The 23042-nt window shown below is 38.1% G+C and overlaps 2 protein-coding genes across 4 annotated transcripts; one reads left to right on the top strand and one right to left on the bottom strand.

The window, feature by feature from the left end:
* The first annotated feature begins 17 nt into the window (after positions 1 to 17).
* Positions 18 to 16220, top strand: snpha (syntaphilin a). Of its 2 annotated transcripts, none has more exons than XM_084389865.1 (5): positions 18 to 146; positions 8271 to 8373; positions 8714 to 8842; positions 12024 to 12173; positions 13249 to 16220. In XM_084389865.1, the coding sequence occupies exons 2-5, from the start codon at positions 8330 to 8332 to the stop codon at positions 14531 to 14533; spliced, it is 1608 nt and encodes a 535-aa protein (XP_084245991.1). In that variant the 5' UTR covers positions 18 to 146; positions 8271 to 8329; the 3' UTR covers positions 14534 to 16220. The 2 variants fall into 2 exon arrangements, with proteins under 2 accessions (XP_084245991.1, XP_084245992.1); XM_084389866.1 differs by having other exon boundaries at positions 37 to 146; positions 8717 to 8842.
* Positions 16221 to 16509: 289 nt separating this feature from the next.
* Positions 16510 to 18772, bottom strand: fkbp1aa (FKBP prolyl isomerase 1Aa). Of its 2 annotated transcripts, none has more exons than XM_084389868.1 (5): positions 18563 to 18772; positions 18326 to 18373; positions 17569 to 17681; positions 17184 to 17333; positions 16510 to 16867 (listed from the first exon to the last, which is right to left on the bottom strand). In XM_084389868.1, exons 1-4 carry the CDS (start codon positions 18597 to 18599, stop codon positions 17205 to 17207), a joined length of 327 nt encoding a protein of 108 aa, XP_084245994.1. In that variant the 5' UTR covers positions 18600 to 18772; the 3' UTR covers positions 16510 to 16867; positions 17184 to 17204. The 2 variants fall into 2 exon arrangements, with proteins under 2 accessions (XP_084245994.1, XP_084245993.1); XM_084389867.1 differs by having other exon boundaries at positions 17159 to 17333; positions 18563 to 18767.
* Between the last annotated feature and the right edge of the window lie 4270 nt (positions 18773 to 23042).

Below are 23042 nucleotides of genomic sequence, written 5' to 3'. Positions count from 1 at the left end.
AATGCGTCGTTTCTTGCGCAGGTCTCGTGCGCGCGCTCTCATCAGCAGCATCCATCAGTCCATCATCAACCGACCCGGGCGAAATGACAGCCAACAACATCCATGAACAAACTTCACTGGGAATGGGAGACGGAACAGCAGAGGATGTAAGTCACGTTCAACCCGGTCTTACTCTTCTGTGTCACTAATTCTCTCGACTTTCACAAACTCGTCTGTAATGTTATGATGGAGGCTTAATGTTCATCATCATAATGATTTGTGTATCATATGTAAGTGCGTTTCTCAGCATAAAACAGTTTAGACTAAGCTTATTCTCCAGCCTAATATAGTTTTGTGCCCTGCGAAACCAACGACGCACTGTTGCAGCGACGCGTTTCAGTCTCAGACAGGCGGACAGTATTCTGCTGATATCACATACTGTTACGTAAGACCGCTTGTGCCCTTTACTTAGGGACGATTTACCTGCAACATACGGAGGCTGGTGACGTCATCACGCCCCGCCCCCACCGCGGTCCTGAAACCATGGAAGTTGTGCATCAGTGAAAATTTCTATTTTAATTTTTTGTATTAAAAAAAATGTTTAAATCTTGGCTTTTGTTACTATTGCAGTACAATGCAGGGATATGTCTCAGATATTTAAAATGTGGTAGAAAAGAAATACCCCTGTAGTGCCTTTTTTGAACTTTTATTTATATTAATATTATGTTTATTGTAGTCCTGTCTGGCCATAGGCTTAGAGTCAGACTCTGCAGACACCAGAGTGACCTGTGGCGGTCAGATATTGTTCAGAGGCAAGTGTTGTTGAATGTGTAGTAATGTCAAATGAAAGTTAAATCAGCCCTAAAAACATTTGATGGAGCTCCAAAACTTGACTGACAGCATTAAAATATTACTGTGATCAAACAGAAAGACGAGACAGTTGTTTAAGCAACTGTGTCATTGATCTTGGCCATTATTTACAGGGACTTTTGTATGTAATGTTGATTTGGCAACAGACATAGTTGACATAGCAGACAAAATGTATTTCAGTTGATTGATTCAGTTGAAGCATATGACATTTCATTTTACATTTATTTATTTAGCAGACACTTTTATCTAAAGCAACTTGCATATTCATCTTAAGGAGGCAGTAACACAAGAAGTGCTAGCAATACAAAGTTTCAGATATTCAGAATAGTACAAGCTGGAACATGGAGGGATTGAGAAATAATGAAAGAATAGAAGGTTTTTTTGAGTCTTCGGTCATTTTTAAAATATTTTTAGGGATTGGGCTCTCCAATATAATGGAGATCTTTCAATTTCACATAAAAAAAAATATATATATATATATATATACAGTACCAGTCAAAAGTTTGGAAACATTTCTATTTTTTATGTTTTTGAAAGAAGTCTCTTATGCTCATCAAGCCTGCAGTTAAAAAAAAAAAAAAAAAAAAAAAAAAAAACAGTAATATTATGAAATATTATTACAATTTAAAATAATGGTTCTCTTTTTTAATATATTTTAAAATGTAATTTATTTTTGTGATGCAAAGCTGAATTTTCATCAGCAAGTACTCCAGTCTTTGGTGTCTTATGATCCTTCAGAAATCATTCTAATATGCTGATTTATGATCAATGTTGGAAACAGTTGTGCTGCTTAATATTTTTTTTATAACCTGAGATACTTTTTTCAGGATTATTTGATGAATAAAAAGTTAAAAAGAACTGTATTTATTTAGAATAGAAATCTTTTGTAACAATATACACTACCGTTCAAAAGTTTGGGAACAATAACTATTTTTTTTTTAAAGAAATTAGTACTTTAATTCAACAAGGATGCGTTAAATTGATAAAAGGTGATGGTAACGATTTATATTGTTAGAAATGTTTTTATTTTGAATAAATGCTGTTTTTATGAATAAATGCTGTTAACGTTTTACTCATCAATGAATCCTGAAAAAAGTATTCCAAAAAAATATATTAAACAGCACAACTGTTTCCATCATTGATAATAACTGAGTATCAAATCATCATATTAGAATGATTTCTGAAGGATCATAAGACACCAAAGACTGGAGTGCTTGCTGATGAAAATTCAGCTTTGCATCACAAAAATAAATTACATTTTAAAATATATTAAAAAAGAGAACCATTATTTTAAATTGTAATAATATTTCATAATATTACTGTTTTTTTTTTTTTTTTTTTTAACTGCAGGCTTGATGAGCATAAGAGACTTCTTTCAAAAACATTAAAAATAGTAATGTTTCCAAACTTTTGACTGGTACTGTATATATATATATAAAATGCTGAAAATGAATTAAAATGAGCAAATATTGCCCCTTAAAATGTTAATTTCTCACACTAATAGTAAACTAGTGAAAATGCTAATTTGTATTTTTCTAATGTGTATTTCCAATACACATATTGTCAGCAAAACATTTGGGCATGAAATGAAGTTTTATGTAACAAAGTTCGGGAGGAGCATGTTCAGGTAATCATCCAATCAGCACAAGAAGAAGCCAGTATAAATAAAGCCTTCCCTTACCTCCTGTCTCATGACAAATTTCTCAGCATCCCGCCACCACCCCATCACCTCACATTCAGATGGGTCTGCTCATAGATACCCATGATCTATACATTCATAGGGGGGAGTACTCTGGGGTCGGGCCGAATTCCGAGCTCGGAGCCCTCCCCCCGGACAGCAAGCCAAATACGCATTATAATATTACATCAGATTTCATTAACATGTGAACTCGTGAATTTAGATTTAAGACGTTCCAAAAAACATCCGCCTATGTGTACAATCAACGCCAAGTCGCTTTTATTTCTATAGGGCTTTATACAATACAGATTGTTTCAAAGCAGCTTTACAGTATTAACAATAAAATAATATGGAAAACAATCAAATATAAGAGAATTCAAATTTTGCTGTAAAGCAGCTCTACCAAAGACAATAGTGTCATTATTCAGCTCAATTCAGTCCAGTGTTGATTCAGTTCAGTTCAATAACAGTGTCGATGCTGGTGGTTTTAGCATCACGTTTTGTGTCTCAAGTGTCACAAATAATGTCTCATTCAATAAACCCCCATATTTACTTTGTTTAGTCATCTATTAATAGTGCAGAAATATTTTATATTAATAATACATTATATCATTTCTTGTAATGTTTTCAAAATTCTGTTAAGTTCTGTTTATTTCCAGGTTTAAATAAAGGAAGTCCCTGATTTACAGTGTAGTCTCAGACTCCAGTATACAGTAGATTTAGATTTAGAATGATGAATGCAACACAAACAGAGTAACATAAGAAATGATGCAAAACAAACTAGAAATGAAAGTGAGCAAACAGGAAGTAGTTTGAGGGGGGTTGTTTAGGATGGTAAAGATGGATTTGACGGTTCAGGCTGGTTTTGGAACATATGGATTCATAGTCTCCAGATATTGTGTCTGTGTCAATGTTAATCATAGTGCAGACCTGATGTTGTACACTGTCCTGAACTGAACCGAACCTTGTTGTCTGACAGATGCTCAGGGGCTAAATATACTGCCATATTATACACATTCTGCTTATTTATTGTGGAGGATTTTATTTTTAAAAGCAGTGTACACCCCCCCTTCTTTGCTGATGACAGTGCAAACTTCTCAGCGAATCAGTTTGTTTGTCATTGCACATTGTGGACAGAAAAAATATATAAAAAATTCTGAGATGCAGAATCTGTCCAATCCAAACATATTGCAAAACTGCTTACAAAGGGTCCACTACTATTATCACATTTATGGATGACAGGAGATTCTTGGACAGTTGAGTATTCTGAGAACATTCAGCAAATATGCATACAAATAATCTAGAAGCACATGAATCTTATAGTTCACACTAGCTTTTCAATCATGACATCCAGTGTTATGTCCACACCCACACACACACTTGTCACTCATGTCACCATATCATGCCATGTCACCACAATCAACGTTTCTGTCAGTGTGTGAATAGCTCAGTGCAAAGTGTGAAAGAATCTGTCCGCTGTATATATGTGTGAGTGCCTTTGTCTAGTTCATTTTGTGTATTGTTCTGAATGTTTGGTTTACATAAGCATTGATTGTCTTGTGAGTCATGTGGCATCCAGAATGAAATGCTCTCTGTTGGATTGTGTTCAGCATCTTGAGAATCTAATATTGTCTGGCATGTGTCTTCGTGGATTTGGTTTTGTAGTGTGATGCAAGGTTACAGTCTCCTAAAAAACACTTGTGTTTGTGGCTATCAAATGGCCACGGCAACTTATAGTTCAGCCAAAAATGTCAAAATGATGTCATAATTTACTCACCTTTTGTGTTATTCTAAACTCTCATGACTAGCTTTCTAGCGTGGAGCACAAAAGGGTGCGGCTTCAGAATGGCATGACGTGTTTTTGGTTGTTTGTGTTTGGAAAATAACAGCATGAACATTTTGCTTTTGGGTCAATGAAAAATACATAATGTAATTCATACATACAGCGACCTAAATACGGCTATTTAAAAAAATAAAAGTTTTATTCATGAATATGTATCTATTAATTTAAAATTAATTATAGTATTGTTATGGGGGAATAAAGTCAAAATTGTCTGGGTGATACAACTGTCCTAATATCTAACTGCGCTCGTTAAAATCACAAATGATTTACTTTTAGCTTCTGACCAAGGCTGTATCTCAATACTAGTTTTACTTGATCTTAGTGCTGCGTTCGATACTATAGATCACACAATACTCTTAGATCGACTACAAAATTATACTGGTGTTCAAGGACAAGCATTAAGCTGGTTTAGATCATACTTATCTGACCGCTACCATTTTGTCTATTTAAATGGAGAAAAATCGATCATAACTCCAGTAAACTATGGAGTGCCGCAGGGATCTGTGTTAGGCCCTCTATTATTCTCAATATATATGATGCCACTTGGAAATATTATAAGGAAACATGGAATTAGTTTCCATTGTTATGCTGATGACACTCAAATATATATTTCATCACGGCCAGATGAAAACGCTAAATTATCCAAATTGACAGAGTGTGTTAAAGATATAAAAGATTGGATGACGCGTAATTTTCTTTTATTAAATCCAGACAAAACAGAGGTACTACTTATCGGTTCAAAAAACCGCCCACAAAACCTCTCGCAATACAACTTTAATATAGTAGGATGTCCTGTTACTTTATCCTCTACAGTAAAAGACCTGGGTGTTATACTCGATTGCAACCTGTCTTTCAAAAATCATATTTCATATGTTACAAAAACCGCCTTTTTCCACCTTAGAAACATTGCTAAGCTACGTAATATGCTATCAGTTTCTGATGCAGAAAAGTTAGTTCATGCATTCATGACCTCGAGACTAGATTACTGTAATGCTTTATTAGCCGGTTGTCCTGCATCCTCAATTAACAAGCTACAGTTAGTCCAAAATGCCGCCGCTAGAGTTCTTACTAGATCAAGAAAATATGATCATATAACACCGATTTTATCATCACTGCATTGGTTACCTATAAAGTTCCGTATTAATTACAAGGTATTGCTACTGACTTATAAAGCCCTAAACGGCTTAGCTCCAGTATATTTAACGGATCTTCTATCGCCCTATAATCCATCGCGCTCTTTAAGATCACTAAATTCAAGGCTTTTGGTCATACCTAGGATATCCAGAACCACCAAAGGAGGGAGAGCATTTTCACATTTAGCTCCAAAACTCTGGAATAGCCTTCCTGATACTGTTCGTTGCTCAGACTCGCTCTCCCAGTTTAAAACTAGATTAAAGTCGCATCTCTTCAGCCAGGCATTCATATAATATTTTTAATCTTACAGTTCAAATTACAATCCGGCCTCTAGTTAATAAACGCCAGAGGAGAACTGGCCCCCGACTGAGCCTGGGTTCTCCCAAGGTTTTTTTTTTCTCCATTGGGTCACCTGATGGAGTTTTAGGACACTATTAGGTCACTTGATGGAGTTTTTCGGTTCCTTGCCACTGTTGCCTTTGGCTTGCTCAGTTGGGGATATTCTGGGGATATCTAATTTGATTTTATCAATAAATTCCACTAGAAACAAACCTTGTTGTATTATTTTAATTTAATACTGTGAAGCTGCTTTGATACAATCTGTATTGTGAAAAGCGCTATACAAATATACTTGACTTAATATCACAATGAAGAAAAAAGCCTCATTAAAACAACAAAATTCTTGATACAAAAACGTAACTCATAGGCCTATAGTTTAGCATATCTTTAATTGTTTTGAAGAAAAATATACATATGCTATTTTTGTTCAAAAGTGACAGTAAAGACATTTATATTATTACAAAAGAGTTCTATTTATTAAATGCTTTAATAAATGCTGTTCATTGAACTTTCTATTCATCAAAGATTCCTGAAAAAAGTATCACCATTTCCACAAACATATGAAACAGCACAACTGTTTCCAACATGGATAATAATAAGAAATGTTTCTTGAGCAGCAAATCAGCATATTAGAATGATTTCTGAAGGATCATGTGACACTGAAGACTGGAGTAATGATGCTGAAAATTCAGCAATACCATCACCGGAATAAATTACATTTAAAATGTATTAAAATTGAAATGTTAAATTGTAATAAAATGTCTAAATATTATAGTTTTTAACTGTATTTTTGATCAAATAAATCAGCCATGGTGAGCAAAAGAGATCTTTCTAACCCCAAACTTTTGACCGATAGTGTATACATTTAAACACAACATGAAACAGAAGTTGCGATAGTTTATTCTTCCCTATTGTGACGTATATCGGAGTGAAACGGCCTCTCGAACAAGAACAAATGTCGGGCGGTACTTGATTTTGTCCATCGCCAATTGATTGGATGGTTGTGGTTTGCTATTGGTGGATCTCATGTGAGTGACAGGTTGTCCCGCCCCCAAGCCAGCAAACCCATCATCAGAGAAGAGATGTTGAAGAGAAGTTATTTTGAGTAAAGATTAAGAGGGCACATGAATTTGACGATGTGCACGGATAAATCATTTATTATAAACTCCAATATTCCATTAACCCTTTGACACGTACGATCACACCAATGTGATTAGAGCGTTCAGTGCGTCACATGTTCAACTACTAAATTCAAATGTGGTTTCTCGCTTTGACTGGCACTGAGTCTGAGATAGACTCGCACAACGCCTGTCATATATCACAACTAGTCAGTGATTTCAACCACATAATGTTTATTATAGGTTTCAGACATTTAAATACACATAAGTACTAGCAAAAAACAAAACACTTATAGTCTGTTAAATGCACACTTATGTCTATGGAAGCGGCAATAATAATCCTTTCAACTAAAATTTGACGAGTTTTTTTTATTCATATCAGATACACATATAGCCAAGGGCGTAGATTTGGTTTGAACATTGGGGGGGTTGAAGTTTGGGTATGCCTCCTTTTCATGTGATCATGGTATAAATATTGGGGGGGTTGTAATGCATAGATTTAAATATTGGGGGGGTTATGTCCCCCCCAACCCCCCCACAAATTACGCCCCTGCATATAGCTAACTATAAAGTTTACTCTGTTCTTCTCCCAGTTCATCAGCCACTTTCATGTATTTCAGGAGAAGTGGATGAATTTACGTGATGTAAATCCGACAGCTGCGATTCTCTGAATTGCGGCGCAAACTAACATGGCGGCGCTCATCGCCAAGTATAGATCAACTAACATGATCATTATAAAGGTACTTAAATGACAGAACACATTCATATATTTTAAAACCAGAATATAAGATAGTTCATGATATAGTTAACAAGTTTGTGAATATTTTTAAAAGAAAAAGAAAATAAAGGAGATATATCTGTCCTATTGAGGCTGCGGTGTGTCATGTGACAAGCACGGTGCGTCGTCATGGAAATAACAAGGTGATACGTTCTAAAATACCGGTTGCCTTAAAAAAACTCACGCTGGAGCTCAGCTAGAATATTTTTAAACTTACATGTGAACAGTTTAAAAAACCAATTACCAGTTTTGATTTCATGGTGACTTAAAAAAGAAATCTCATTCACTGCTTTTTCAGAATTGAAAAACTGTTTTCCGTTTATCAGAATCATGTAGTGCAGCCCACATGCAGAAACACACATTTAAAAATATATATAATTCAGGAAATGATATCATAGAGAGGAGTCCCTCATGTATGTCAAGGTCAGGAACTCTTTTAAAAAAAAAGATCCCTGTCCAAGAGACCAATATCCTGTCTCATCTGTTTGGTACTGACTGTATTTCATATTCTGTGGTGTGTGTGTGTTTTAGAGAGATCTGTCCTGAAGAATCGTTGTAATTGTGCCGTTACAAGGTGCCAGTCCTTACACATGTCCGTCCCCGTGAACCGAAGACCATCTGCTGGTTCCCGCAGGTAATGCTATCCGCCTTCTTCATCATGCATAATCAAACATATCGATAGTTTTCTGATTATTATGATGTGATAAATTCATTAAGCACCAATAGTGTGAATTCCTTCAAAAACACATCCAGTTTCACTGTGACAGCATGTTTGAAATGGACGTCAGAGCTCAGCTGTCACTGTCTCTCTGTGTGTGTGTGTGTGTGTGTGTGTGTGTGTGTGTGTGTGTGTGTGTGTGTGTGTGTGTGTGTGTGTGTGTGTGTGTGTGTGTGTGTGTGTGTGTGTGTGTGTGTGTGTGTGTGTGTGTGTGTGTGTGTGTGTGTGTGTGTGTGTGTGTGTGTGTGTGTCATAGAAGGCCTGCTGCCCCAAGCAGCACTCGACACTCGCTTGGGGACTCGACTGTCCGCAGCAGTTACTCAGCAGCATCCTGCAAGTGCACAGAGAGCAATACTGTACCACGCTCCAACCCACCCACACCACGGTGAGCGGCGCACACACTCGAAGGCAGATTAGATTTGTCTTCCATTAGGGTCGTGTTCCAGATTTTGTATGGTGGCAAAAAGTACAGTACAAAAATAGAATTAATGAAACAGACATGACTCTATATCCATTTACACTCACCTAAAGGATTATTAGGAACACCATACTAATACTGTGTTTGACCCCCTTTCACCTTCAGAACTGCCTTAATTCTACGTGGCATTGATTCAACAAGGTGCTGAAAGCATTCTTTAGAAATGTTGGCCCATATTGATAGGATAGCATCTTGCAGTTGATGGAGATTTGTGGGATGCACATCCAGGGCACAAAGCTCCCGTTCCACCACATCCCAAAGATGCTCTATTGGGTTGAGATCTGGTGACTGTGGGGGCCATTTTAGTACAGTGAACTCATTGTCATGTTCAAGAAACCAATTTGAAATGATTCGAGCTTTGTGACATGGTGCATTATCCTGCTGGAAGTAGCCATCAGAGGATGGGTACATGGTGGTCATAAAGGGATGGACATGGTCAGAAACAATGCTCAGGTAGGCCGTGGCATTTAAACGATGCCCAATTGGCACTAAGGGGCCTAAAGTGTGCCAAGAAAACATCCCCCACACCATTACACCACCACCACCAGCCTGCACAGTGGTAACAAGGCATGATGGATCCATGTTCTCATTCTGCTTACGCCAAATTCTGACTCTACCATCTGAATGTCTCAACAGAAATCGAGACTCATCAGACCAGGCAACATTTTTCCAGTCTTCAACTGTCCAATTTTGGTGAGCTCGTGCAAATTGTAGCCTCTTTTTCCTATTTGTAGTGGAGATGAGTGGTACCCAGTGGGGTCTTCTGCTGTTGTAGCCCATCCGCCTCAAGGTTGTGCGTGTTGTGGCTTCACAAAAAAAGCGTTGCTGCATACCTCGGTTGTAATGAGTGGTTATTTCAGTCAAAGTTGCTCTTCTATCAGCTTGAATCAGTCGGCCCATTCTCCTCTGACCTCTAGCATCAACAAGGCATTTTCGCCCACAGGACTGCCGCATACTGGATGTTTTTCCCTTTTCACACCATTCTTTGTAAACCCTAGAAATGGTTGTGCGTGAAAATCCCAGTAACTGAGCAGATTGTGAAATACTCAGACCGGCCCATCTGGCACCAACAACCATGCCACGCTCAAAATTGCTTAAATCACCTTTCTTTCCCATTCTGACATTCAGTTTGGAGTTCAGGAGATTGTCTTGACCAGGACCACACCCCTAAATGCATTGAAGCAACTGCCATGTAATTGGTTGATTAGATAATTGCATTAATGAGAAACTGAACAGGTGTTCCTAATAATCCTTTAGGTGAGTGTATAAGTCTGTTTACTTGTGTCTAAATCAGAATTTCAGAAGTTCAGAAATACTGATGTGATTGTGCGTGTTGGAATAGTTCACACAAAAATTTAAATTCTTAATTTACTTTCCCTCATGACTTCTACATTTCCTCTTTAGAACACAAAAGGAGATATTTTGTAGAATGTAAAAGCTGCTCTTTTCTATGTGAAAGTGAATGGGGACTGGGGATTTTATGCTATAAATAGCACCATAAAACTGACATGCATGGTACCCATACTCAGAATTTGTCCTCTGAATTTAACCCATCCAATTTAGTGCAGTAAGTGCACACATTAGGAGTAGTCAGCAGTGAACACACACACTGCAAACCGTGGACACACACACGAGAGCTGGCAGCAGTGGGCAGCCATTTTTGCTGCGGCGCCCAGAGAGCGATTGGGGGTTCGGTGACTTGCTCAAGGGCATCTCAGTCATTTCCTGCCCGTATTGAGGATCAAACCTGCAACCTTCGGGTTACCAGTCTGACTCTCTAACCATTAGGACACAACTGCCCATGAAAGGTAATTCATACTTCTCGCACGCTACACTGCCCGGCCAAAAGAAAAGTTGCTGTTTGTTTGTCAGTTCTTCTAATCCTAATTGATGGAGTGTGTAGATTTTGAATTTTTAAACAACCATGTAGGAAGGCACACCATGGTCATATTCCAGGATGACAATGTGCAGATTCATCAGGCTCAGATTGTGAAAGAATGGTTGTGAGGATCATGAAGAATCATTTTCACACATGAATCGGCTCCTCTGAGTCCAGAGCTTAAATTCATTGAAAGTCTTTGGGATGTGCTGGAGGAGACTTTACAGAGAGCTGGACTCTTGCATTGACAATACAAGATCTGGACCATAAATTGATGCGCCTCTTGTTGGAAATAACATCACAACATGTATTTCCATCAAGAGGTGCATCATTTTTTTTGTCAAGCATTTTATTTATCCAATCATCCAATCAAATCAAAAATGTTTTTTTGCTGGGCAGTGTATATTCCAAGTCTTCTGAAGTCATGACATAGCTGTTATTCTCTGAAAATCTCTTCCTCTGTAGATCTAATTTGCAATTGACTTGCAATGTAATTTTATCTTTAATTAAATTTCCTTGTGAATGGGACTGGTTTTGCATGCACATTATGTCTTCCCCATTGCCATTACAAATTGCACGCTGTACAGATGGACTGGCTGGCAATAAAACTGACCACATATTTAGGGTCACTATATTGTCTTCGACAATAAAACTGTAGACCGGAGAGCTTCTCAAATGTACAACATGAATGTGGAAGTTGCCAGTCACTCACAGATGTAGAGCTATTTCAGCTCGAGTGAATCCCTGATCAAAGTAAAAAACTATTTGTTCACAGATGATGCTTAAGGATTGCGCCAAGCTTTTGCTGCCTCTAGTGCAATAAAAAACAACATGCTATTATGTTGAGTACATGGTAAAAAGGTGTGATCAAAAGAAAACAACTTTTGTTATGTCGATACTTTGAGAAAATAGCTATTTTATTTCGAGATCACAAGAAAGAAAAAAGTACAATGCATGACCTCTTAGAGCTTCCTTAATTTTCTCTTCAGTAGAAATAGAGAAATATAGAATCTGTTGCTTTAATGGGCAAGTGAGACGGGTAAAAAAATAATTGTTGCCTAAATGTACACTGTCACACCATTTACAGAGCCTAATAATTACACTTGGACCTGTTATTTAGTTTTATTTGTACCGTTAACATGTTAAATATTTTACAATAATGAGATTAATCACAATGAAATATTATTTATTCCTTGTTTTCTAAACCAGACGGCAGGCGAAGTATGCGACCTGTAGTGAGAATCACGGGATCCGTCCACCAGCTCCTGAGCAGTATCTCACCCCACTGCAGCAGAAGGAAGTGTGTATTCGTCACTTACGAGCTCGGCTGAAGGAAAATGTGGAGAGGCTTCAGGACCGGTTAGTAGGGCTTCTATCTGTCAACGTGTCAGTGGAGTTTTACAGCTTCCTGCCATTCTAGCAGTACAAGATCATGTCCTGTTAATCATTCATGCGCAAACACACACACACTCACACACAAACAGAAACGTTTTCGCTATCTTTGTGGGGACTTTCCATAGGCATAATGTTTTTTTTATACTTTACAAACCGTATATTCTATCCCCATAAACTAACCCTAACCCTAAACCTACCCATCACAGAAAACGTTCTTCATTTGTACATTTTCAAAATAACCTTCATTTAGTATGTTTACTAATCCATTTCCTTGGTCCTCACAATGTAGGTTAAACAAGTACACACACACACACACACACACACACAAACTCAAATGAGCGGCCGGATCACATTAAGGGTTTTCTGTTAGAACGGTGTCGTGTTAGCGGACCCTAAGTTAATAACTAATGATCTTTGCGACTGAAGTGAATGAACTATAGCTATATATAAACTATAGAATATAACTTTAGCTGGACAGTAACTTTATTCTAGAGCTGCTGTAAAGCCAAAACAATCTCAGTTACTTTAAGTTACTATTATCACTGTAAAACTGCTTTGAAACAATCTATATTGTTAAAAGCGCTATATAAATGAAGGTGACTTGACTTGATTTGACACACACACACACACGTATATATGTATATATTATATATCTAGCGGAATCTACCCAGTGTCCGAATATGCCTACTATATGGTATTTAGAAAACAGTTGACGAAAAGTACCTGAATAACCAAATACTTCTTGTGAGATTCTGAAGTTTAAATCTGATGAAGACTTTATTATCCCACAAGGCCACAGAAGAGCAGTTGTGAATGACAGTGAAACAGCGCAACTGACGCCACATGACAGTGGTCACATGACAGCTGTAGTACATCCTGATTGTATTCATACTACCCAAACTCATACTATATAGAGCATACTTTTTTAATGGTCACGAAGTAAGTTTCAAACCAAATGTAGTACCTACTAAACCACCTGCAATTTCGAATGCAGCATTAGATTTATTACTATGCCCTTGTTCTTTTTGTACCACGGCAGAGACTCTGAGGTCGAGGAGTTACGGATTCAGCTGACTAGGATGCAGGAGGACTGGATAGAGGAGGAATGTCATCGCGTAGAGGCTCAGCTGGCCCTAAAAAAGGCCCGGAAGGAGATCCGGCAGCTTCAGGAGGCTGTTGACACAGTTAGGTCCAACCTGGGAACAGAGGCAGATCAACAGGACTGCAAGTCTGAAGGTCTAGGTGTCGGTAGGATAAGCCAACGGTTTGGGGCATCAAGGTCTTGTGGCTGCTCCCCGGCCCACACCATGAGTCGCAGCGCCACCTTCACCAGGCTGAGCAGTGATACGTCACCTGGCGCTACAGACCGCAATGGAAATGTATGTTCTGATCGCTACATTCCCGCCAACAGAGGGGCAATGACGTTACCGAGAGGTGACGGGCGTACTCATCTACTTCTGGAAGCAGCTTTACTGTCTGAACAAGTCCCTCACGCAACGCTATGCTCCACTTTGTCGCGATCATCAACCTGCGAGAGATTGTGTAGCGGAGAGACGGTGTTGCCTGTTAGCCGGTCCTGTCATGCTGTTAATAACAACTGTAGCTGTGGTCCACATGCCTACCTCCCACACCACCATCTGTTTCTGCACCTACCACAGGAGGAAGCACCACCTCCTCCTCCTCCAACAGCACCCCCTAGTGCATCCGAAGTGAGTGACAGGCCAGGGTACCGGTCGCAGGCCTGTAGCCCCACCATAACCTGGATCTCCGAAGAGGGCAGAGGAGAGGAATTGAGCGTCATCACTTCAGCAACGTGCGCACCAGACGTCACTTTAGCTGAGCCGCTGGTGTTTTCGCCATCCTCGGCCACTACTTCACCTGCTCAGATGTCTTACATCACAGAAACTTTACCGCTAGACAGCACAGTTGAATTTACATCATCAACAGCGACACCAACAGTGCTGACCAAGCCACAGGTTCAGCAACCGTGTCCCAGAGCGTTACCACCTCTCGAGCTGCCGCCACTGGAAACAACGGTGGTAAAAGTCAATGATGAAGATGGAGAGGGGGAGGATGAAGAATCAACCCCCCCTCAGAGGAGCCACTGGAGCCGCTATTTCCTGATCGACCTCCTAGCGGTGGCCGTCCCCGTAGTTCCGACACTGGCGTGGCTTTGCCGAGGGCCACGGAATGAAGGCATGCCGATGTACAACATGAGCTCCCTGTTGCGCGGATGCTGTGCCGTCGCGCTACACTCTCTCAGACGGGTTGGCAGTGGCTGTGGTCGCGGGCCCTCGGGAACAGGAAACGCGACACCTATCTGATAACTTTAACATTACAGTACCATCAAAAACTTTTAACTGGACCTTGTGTGAACTCTTTGTCCTTAACCTCCCAGTTGGAAATATCTTTGAACCAAAGGAGGTGTAAATCTGTTCTTGGTTCAAATGCGTTTTTGAGACAAAGATCGAGGGAATGTGGCCCTAATTTGCACGGACACTCAGAAGTTTCAAGGCTCATTTCCACCATTTGTTTTCCTTTTCCTTCTGGTTCTCTTATCTGCTTTATTTCCTCCCTTTCCTGGCTGAAACTCAACAGGCAGTACACAGTCAAAAGTTGCTGCAAACAGCAATGACCAGAGTCCAAGATACACAATGTACAGAAGTTTAGGCCTTTTAAGCACAGATTTAAAAATGATAATAATTAAATGCCTTAAGAGTTATTTCTATTCTGTTGATCCAATGAAAATTGTACTACTGAAATATTGACCTTGGTCCATCATCACTGTCAGTTTCAGAAAATTTGTAACATCCCCCCTATGGGATTTTAGTGATATGATATTTACTCGCTGACATTAGTGTAAATAATTTGAAATATTCTTATGTAAACTGAATTCATTCTGCTCATGTTTCATGAATGAGGCCCATTTACAGGAAATCTTGTAACTTTAGGTAGGTCGTATAGACATGGGTGCAATTTGTTCTTCGTGAAGAGAAAATGTCAAGCTTATAGCTCAAACAAATTAGCAGGGCTAGGCTTTCAAATTTGAAACCTTTACATACCTGTTGCTAAGCAACCATTGTGCCAATCCATCTTATTTCATAAAATATGAACACAAAAGGCAATATGCATCCAGAAACTGTTTGGATCTCTAAAAAACATGCTTCACTCATTCACATAAAAATGCCTAAACTAATGTGGTGTTTTGTGGATCACTACTCTGAAGTCATTCTTGACTTTTCTACTTAAGTTATGTTTTATCAGTTGCACAACTGTGCTTCTTCATATATGAGCAAAAGGAATTTTGAAACTGCTTGTCGGCGCATTTGCATAATATTTATGGAATTATTTGAATTGTATCACAGCTTATTTGCTAAAAATGCCAAATTGTATTGATAAAGCAATGGAAGGTGATGACCTAAGATGACTTTATTAATCTGTTGTTGGGTGGAAGATTCTCAGTTCTTTTAAACTCAGTCTCAGGTGGAACTCAGGTGAATAATACTAGAGAGGATGCAAAATTTGTCAAAACATTCATTCATTCATTAGAAACACAAAGGTTTATAAATTACAATAGTTGAGAACGTACATTTACTGTCATAAAATGTCTTGTTTTTAGATTTTTTTGATTAACGCATCGCTTCAAAACCAATGAGTCTAACTATTGCATGCATCCAGATTTCAGTAATGCAATTATGTAACTAATTCATGCATTTGTAAAAACAAAGTCTTCAGTTTATTTGAAGTAAAACAAAAGAACAAAACAGAGTAATCATGGCATTCCAGTAGATTATTGTAAGGGCTTTAGAACGCATGTTAGCACAAGAATTCCTCATAGTTAACTATCAATAAACTTACAGATTATATTTCAAGTAGACGATTGAATAAACAACTCATGCTGATTTGAACAGCAACGTTACAAAGTGTGATTGTATACTTAGAGCCCATCAGCCTAATTGTAAATTTGGATTGTTTGGTTCAATTGCACCTTGACAATAAAAGTGTTTCATTAAAATGACATGGCTTCTGTTGTGCTAATTACTGTTTTTTTTTTGTCTTTCCTCAAACAAAGTAGAATGCTGTGACAAAATAATTAACGTTTATTAGTTATGTGGATTGGGATTTAGACAAATGAGATTTTGCTGTGAGTGGGGCTACCCAGCACAAAATACACAATATCAGAGATGGGCACCAAATGACTTACAAAATGTTCTGCCATTTATCGTCATATTTGACATGATTATGATGCACCTGCAAAACACACCATTCCAGTTTCCCAATCAACACATCAGAGACCAGCTTAATGTTTTATAAACAATTTATTTTCAAGTAGTTTGTTTTATACTTAACCAGATTTCCCCACCAGAGTACTTATTACCAGCTCAGCCAAAACCCTGTTGCTGTGATCGCGTTTACAACACAGAAATCAAATATAAAAAGAGAGAAGGGGAAAAAAGAAAAAAAAAGAAACTTGTGTCTTAGTGAACTTCCAATGATTGAGAGTATACCAGTGATTATGTCAAGCAGAAAAAAAAAAGAAAAAAAAAAGGCAACAAAATATACAAATGCAAAACAGAGCTAAGCTAAGTGGTATCGCTATTAACACTACCCCTTTTGAGGATCACATGCATGGAGCAATGTTCCTTAAAAAGGTTGACCTGGAAGAAAACAAAGAGAGAGGTTTATTAAACAACTGAACCGTGTTCCTCAAAGGCCATAAACAAGATTACAAGGATTTAATCGAAGAGCCTGTTAACTAAACTCTACAGGACAGTTAAGACCAAGACTAGAATAATCTCCTTTAAAGATTATCTGTTAGTTATTAAAGTCATCCATACTGGATGAACTGACTACAAGATGTTTTTCATTTATTATGCATTCATTACGTGTTTTAAAAAACTGAGCAACAATAACAAATTAACTCAAAATGTGGAAAACTTTGCACATACCCTGAAAGAATGAATAGGGAATAACCTGAGTCCAATTGTGGGGGCTTTATTCCAAGCCAATCAGCTCCACATCGAATACGAGGGTGGCATTGGGAGGAATGATGCCCGGGTGCCCCTTGCTCCCATAAGCAAAGTCCGGAGTGCAAGTCAGCTTGGCACGCTGCCCGACACTCATCTGTCACAAGGGGGAAAAGGTCATTTGGCCAAATTAGGTCCAGTACGAAACAATGAATGGAGGTTAAAAAAAGTGACATGGGTTTGTTATCAAAACCCTACAAGAGAGCTTGTGTGTATTTGTCTGATGAAGAAAAAGGGACAGAGACCTACTTTAAGAACACACTTAATATAGGTCTGGCAGATTTATATAGCAAATCAAATCCATTTTGATTTCAGGATGATTGAGCATTTACCTGGGCTACTCCCTCATCCCAACCACGGATCACTTCCTGTTTGCCAATTTTGAATTTGAAAGGCTTTCCCCGGTCCCGGGAAGAGTCGAACTTGCGTCCATCTGTCAGGGAGCCTGAGAGAGAGAAGAATAAAAAAAATAGGAATATTTAAAACGTATGAATCACGCAAAGAAAACATACGTTCAACACCCCAAATCATGATTAATTTAGAATGTAAACGTCTAAAATGTAAATCTTTAGCATTCAACAAAACAACCCAATGAGCGCACACTGTTCGTTCGAATCTAAATATTTATGACATTTACGGGCGCGTTCGAATCGAAGCATTTTGAAAAGCATATCGAACCGATTCGAATTGCAGCATTTTTTTTTAGCACCATAGCTGGAGAAAATGAAACACGTTATAAACGCTCGAATGTGATGGTCAGACCGAATCTCCTAAAACGGTTTTCTGACTGGACTGCCCGCTATTTTTAACACAGCCCATCTCATCGTAAATGACGGCAATAAAGCCACCATATATCCGCAAAAACAGGCCACGGTTTCCAAACCCAGCGCTGTTAAAAAGTCGCATTTAAGAGTTTTCAGTATAAGGAACGATCAACGACGTGGTAAATATTAGGGCCCATAAAAATAGCAAAAATGTAAAGCTTTGAGCGGATCGCGGATGCGAAAGTATCTATTGTCAATGCGGCTAAGAGCTAATGCTGGCTAACACCCTTCAGGGATTCATCAACACGATCACTTGTCAACTTACCCACGTAGTGCACGACACAGGTCTGTCCTTTTTTAGGGAAAGTACTTCCTAAAAATCCAAAACAAGAAGAGAAAACGATTAGATTTGCCCGTCAAATCCTGTGGGAAGAGGTTAGTGGTTAGCTAGCAGGCTAACGCCCGTGATGCCAAAAACAGGCAGAATAAATCGATTTAAAATTTGATTCATTTGATATATTTAAGCATTGTGTTTTTCAATGGTCGATGTGATGCCTTTTACCGTCTCCAGGAGTAATGGTTTCAACCTCGACTCCCATCCTGGCAGCTTGTTTTGACTCCTGAAGCTCTGCACACAAAATGCGCTTCAGTAATTCAGTAATTGTGATTGAGGGCAGAAAACCCCCTGTCTGCGCCACACTCGAGCATTAGCGCCCCCAGCGGCCGAACACCGAACAGCGCTCTACAGCTGTACGTCCATCAACCTCACCGCGCTCACCACAGTGTTCCAACCATAATAATAATACCATTAAAATGAAAATGCTAACTTGGTATTAGCCAACACAAATAAGGCATTTAAAACGTAGTGATTATTTAACAAAGGTAGTAACACGTAACTGATATAAACATGTAAGGTCATATTTTTAAATCATTACCCAACCATAAGTATAGGCCTACCCATTTAAGGACCCTATGGGCATCATACGAAACCATCATATCTACCCTTGATTTAGTCTACATCAGGAGCATAACAATATTAACAAAGACTATAGAATAACTTAAAAGGGACTTTGATATTAATTTGGTAGTTGTGTGTTCTCCTCAGAATTAATTTGGAAAAGGTATAGCAACATTAGCTAAGTGTAATGAAATTCAAATAAATGTACAGCTGTATGTGTATTTTAATTTATACATTTAATTTTTCATTACACAACAGTGTACACAAGACGAGTGATGATATTTAATTTCAATTTTTAATAGCTTATCCAACTCCGCCCACAGTATACCAAACCACACCCGTTACAACCATAGACAGTAAAAGAGATGGACACAGCGACCCCATTGGATTCAACGGAGAAAAGTGAAGTCAATTAGAAGCTCTCACTTCCTGATGGCCGAGCGTACTGCGCAGACTCAAACTGAGCTTGACGACGTAGATGTGACGTGAGCAACCCGTCTGTCTTCTAGTAGCTGTGCCAAGCGAAATCTGAATCATTCCCTTCCGAAACTTGCAGAGACGGAGAGTGTGAGTAGGAGGTGTCCATGAGCTAGGAGCAGGAGCAACTTTTGTTAAGTATTCTGATTAATTATTTTGTCATTTTGAATCCACGTCCCCCCGATTGCCCGCGAGCTTCTCCTCCTGTCCATACGGTAATCTCTCTACTGTGCGACAGAGAGTCGCGTGGTTATGACGCAATCGTTAGCCTATTTTTACAAAAACTGCTTCTACGGGGCCATAACGTAAGATACAAGGTAATGGAGCCTTTTATACATTTTCGTGTTTCTTTAGAAATAAATAATGGACAAATGGAGTCTTTAAACGCCTCAGATGCAAAGTTATTCGCTGTCAAAGTGACGCCAAAATGAATGGGAGTCAATGGAATGTTAACAGCAGGTGATGGTCTGCTAATCAATGGCGGCCCCCGGGGAAGCTTCAGTTTTTTCTGAAACATTACCCCCCTGGTTACAACAGGTAACGTCATTTCATCGCTTTTTGTCGCTTCTTTATCGCCACCTGGTGAGAAGAAGATCACAGACGGCAGAATTAATTTAGTTTCCCTCAGCTTTTAAAGTATATTCCGTAACACTTTAGAATACTGTTCCTTCATTAATGAATAACTACACAGGAACAAATGAGTAATGCACTATTAACATTGTAGTAACTACTATTAACTAACAAGAAACTCTGATTAACGAATTAGTAAGTCATAGCGTTCAGTCGAATGTGGTAGTTCACTATTAGCTAATCAGTAACTACTATTTTTCATACCTCATTGAAGACTACTAAGAACTATTATATACAGGTTCATAATTAATATTAATAATGCATAATATATAATAAGGTAATGGTAACTCATTAGTAATTAATCAAGTGTTACTACATCCTTCTAAAGGAACTACTAATAATTTGGATCAGTATTCTAAAGTGAAAAACATGATAAATACCTAATATTGACTGAAGTCATTGTAAGTTTTAAGGCTTTTGTAAGGTTTTTGATAGTAATGACTCAAGTGTTACTAAATCTTTCTAAAGGAACTACTAATTATTTGGATCAGTATTCTAAAGTGAAGATCATGGGAACACACTAGTAATGACTTAAGTGTTACCAAATCCATTGGAAGGAATTACTATTCAAAATCTTACAAAAATCTCAAAAGCTTACAATGACTTCAGTCAATATTAGGTAGTTATCATGTTTTTCACTTTAGAATACTGATCCAAATAATTAGTAGTTCCTTTAGAATGATGTTGTAATACTTGAGTCATTACTAGTGGGTTACCAATACCTTTTATTATAAATTATGCATTATTCATGTTAATTATGAACCTGTAGATAGTAGTTCTCTGGGAGGTATGAAAAAAAATAGTAGTTATTGATTAGCTAATAATGAACTACTACATTCATCTGAGCGCTATTACTTACTAATTTGTTAATCAGAGTTTCTTGTTAGTGAATAGTAGTTACTAGAATGTTAATAATGCGTTACTCGTTTGTTCCTGTGTAATTATTCATTAATGAAGGAACAGTATTCTAAAGTGTTACCGTATGTTCTAATTATGAAACTATGCCATGAGTTTGCGTGTTCCAGACAAGCCTGCATTAGTGGTGAGGCATTTTCAGTTACTCTTTTTGCAGGTTAACGTTGACTGTCATATGAATCAATTTACTCAACCGATTCGTTCAAAACACTGATTCATTCAGGAACGCCACTGTGTTTCTCGGTAAGAAACTTGGTTCTGCTTTGCCTTTGTTTGCAACAGACAAAATAAGTGGCAATATTTTGTCTACAATGTAAATTACTCGTTTACTTATTGGCTATCTGTAGTACTGAATATCAGAACTGCTGTGATTATCGACGCCATCATCATGCCTACAAGCGAATCACAGTGCTGCTATTCAGAACAACAGCACTCTTGTTTGTGTGATATTACTTTAGAACTTTATTTTTTTTTAATAACAACATTTTAAGACAGAACAAATTCATAAAAAAAAAGAAAAGAAAAAAAAGGAGGGAGACAAACAGACTTATATGTTTATTTAGGGAGAATCATACAGGCGTGTTTGCTTTTAAAGTATATTTATGCATTGCATGCAAACGCTCCAATTTTAAACATATTCACCCATGTAACTTTTGACCTATCATTACCTGGAATGTCTTGAAACTTTAGTGCAAGTTTATGTGTGGCTTGAGTTTCACTCAACCTTGATTAATGACGTTTCAATTCACACTTGAATTATGTTGTTGTGATGATGTTGGGTAAGCTCTAGATTTATGAAATTGGTTTGTTGATTTGAAACTCGACATCCTGACATGTAAATCACTCAGCACTTGTGTTGCAGTGTTTTTGAGGAGATGATTCTGAAGAATGTTTTGCTCGAGAGACAGATTTGTTTGCATAAAGATGTGATGCTATTCTGGGCTTTGATTTGAAGATGAAACTGACTGGACCTAGAGATTTGTTGACTTGTGGCACTTTGTGGAAGTGTGGCACTGTTAGACCTAAAAAAGTAAATAAAACGTAAATAAATCTTATCAGATTTAAACAGGTAACGTTCTCAGAACTTTAGCTAACATTCTGGCAAGGTTCACTGAAAGTTATAAACAAACATTCTTCCAGTAACTTAAATAGAATGTTTGTTTAAAGTTACCTGGTCTTTAATAATGTTCTTCAAATGTTCCCACAAAAACATTATTTATACGTCGTTCATGAAGCATGTTTTAGCTGGACATTCGTTTTCGTTTTTAGCTGGACATTCCCAGACACTTTTAAATGTAAAAGCTCGGCAAAGTTTTAAAAATTAAAGTGTATGGTACGCCGATTAAATTTATTGTCTCCTAAAAGAAAGAATCGATTCTGAACTGCCGAAACAAGTCGTCAGCAATTCCAGTCTCACTTCCTGTTACATACCTATGTAACAATGTAACAAATTTGCATAATTCCAATTTCCAGCCTATGGTCTTCATCGGCTGCCCTCAAACAACGTCTACTTTGACCCGCCCTCAAACACTTTAGTTGCAGCTGAAGCCTGGTAGAGTTTTGTTCGTGTTGTCGACATGTTGAGAAGACACTATTTCCAGCACTGCAAATCCACTCTTCTGCACTTCAAAAGGATGAGGACTCCCGCTGGAATTGATACGGAAAAACCAACGCCATTGTTCCTCTTCGTATCACAGTGCATCAAGTGCTGAGGAAGATTCGTAGCGGAAATTCAGATTCGTAACGTGTTTCGTTTCCGACACGTGGAAGTTTTAAACATTCAGAGAATATTCATAAATAATAATAAGAAATAATGTTTTCATAACTTAATGGGAACGTTAGCAAAACGTTCTGGGTACATCTTACCTTGTGTGTCTGAGATCTTGTTGAATCTTCTTCTGATGTGCTTCAGAAAGAAGAACACTAAACCCACCAGCAGAAGGTGATTGGTATGATTGGTATCCATCCGCATGACTACATGCACCTGCTTTATATCCTGTAAAGCTTCAACAAAACACATTGCTCTGTGTAAACATTTCAATATGAACATTTTGGACTTCCA

The sequence above is a fragment of the Rutilus rutilus genome (genome assembly GCF_951802725.1).
Source record: "Rutilus rutilus genome assembly, chromosome: 19".
In the NCBI taxonomy this organism is placed as follows: Eukaryota; Metazoa; Chordata; class Actinopteri; order Cypriniformes; family Leuciscidae; genus Rutilus; species Rutilus rutilus.
Note: the sequence above shows the minus strand (reverse complement) of the source record. Positions and strands in the feature narration are given on the sequence as shown.

What these genes read in the sequence shown, in the direction of transcription:
- snpha (XM_084389865.1), top strand. Translation starts at nt 8,330, where the DNA reads ATGTCCGTCCCCGTGAACCGAAGACCATCTGCTGGTTCCCGCAG. An exon ending in TCCAACCCACCCACACCACG is followed by an intron (nt 8,843 to 12,023) that starts GTGAGCGGCGCA and finishes TTTCTAAACCAG; the next exon opens with ACGGCAGGCGAAGTATGCGA. An exon ending in GTGGAGAGGCTTCAGGACCG is followed by an intron (nt 12,174 to 13,248) that starts GTTAGTAGGGCT and finishes GTACCACGGCAG; the next exon opens with AGACTCTGAGGTCGAGGAGT.
- fkbp1aa (XM_084389868.1), bottom strand. Translation starts at nt 18,599, where the DNA reads ATGGGAGTCGAGGTTGAAACCATTACTCCTGGAGACG. An exon ending in CTGTGTCGTGCACTACGTGG is followed by an intron (nt 17,682 to 18,325) that starts GTAAGTTGACAA and finishes TCTCTCTCTCAG; the next exon opens with GCTCCCTGACAGATGGACGC. An exon ending in GGGATGAGGGAGTAGCCCAG is followed by an intron (nt 17,334 to 17,568) that starts GTAAATGCTCAA and finishes CCCTTGTGACAG; the next exon opens with ATGAGTGTCGGGCAGCGTGC.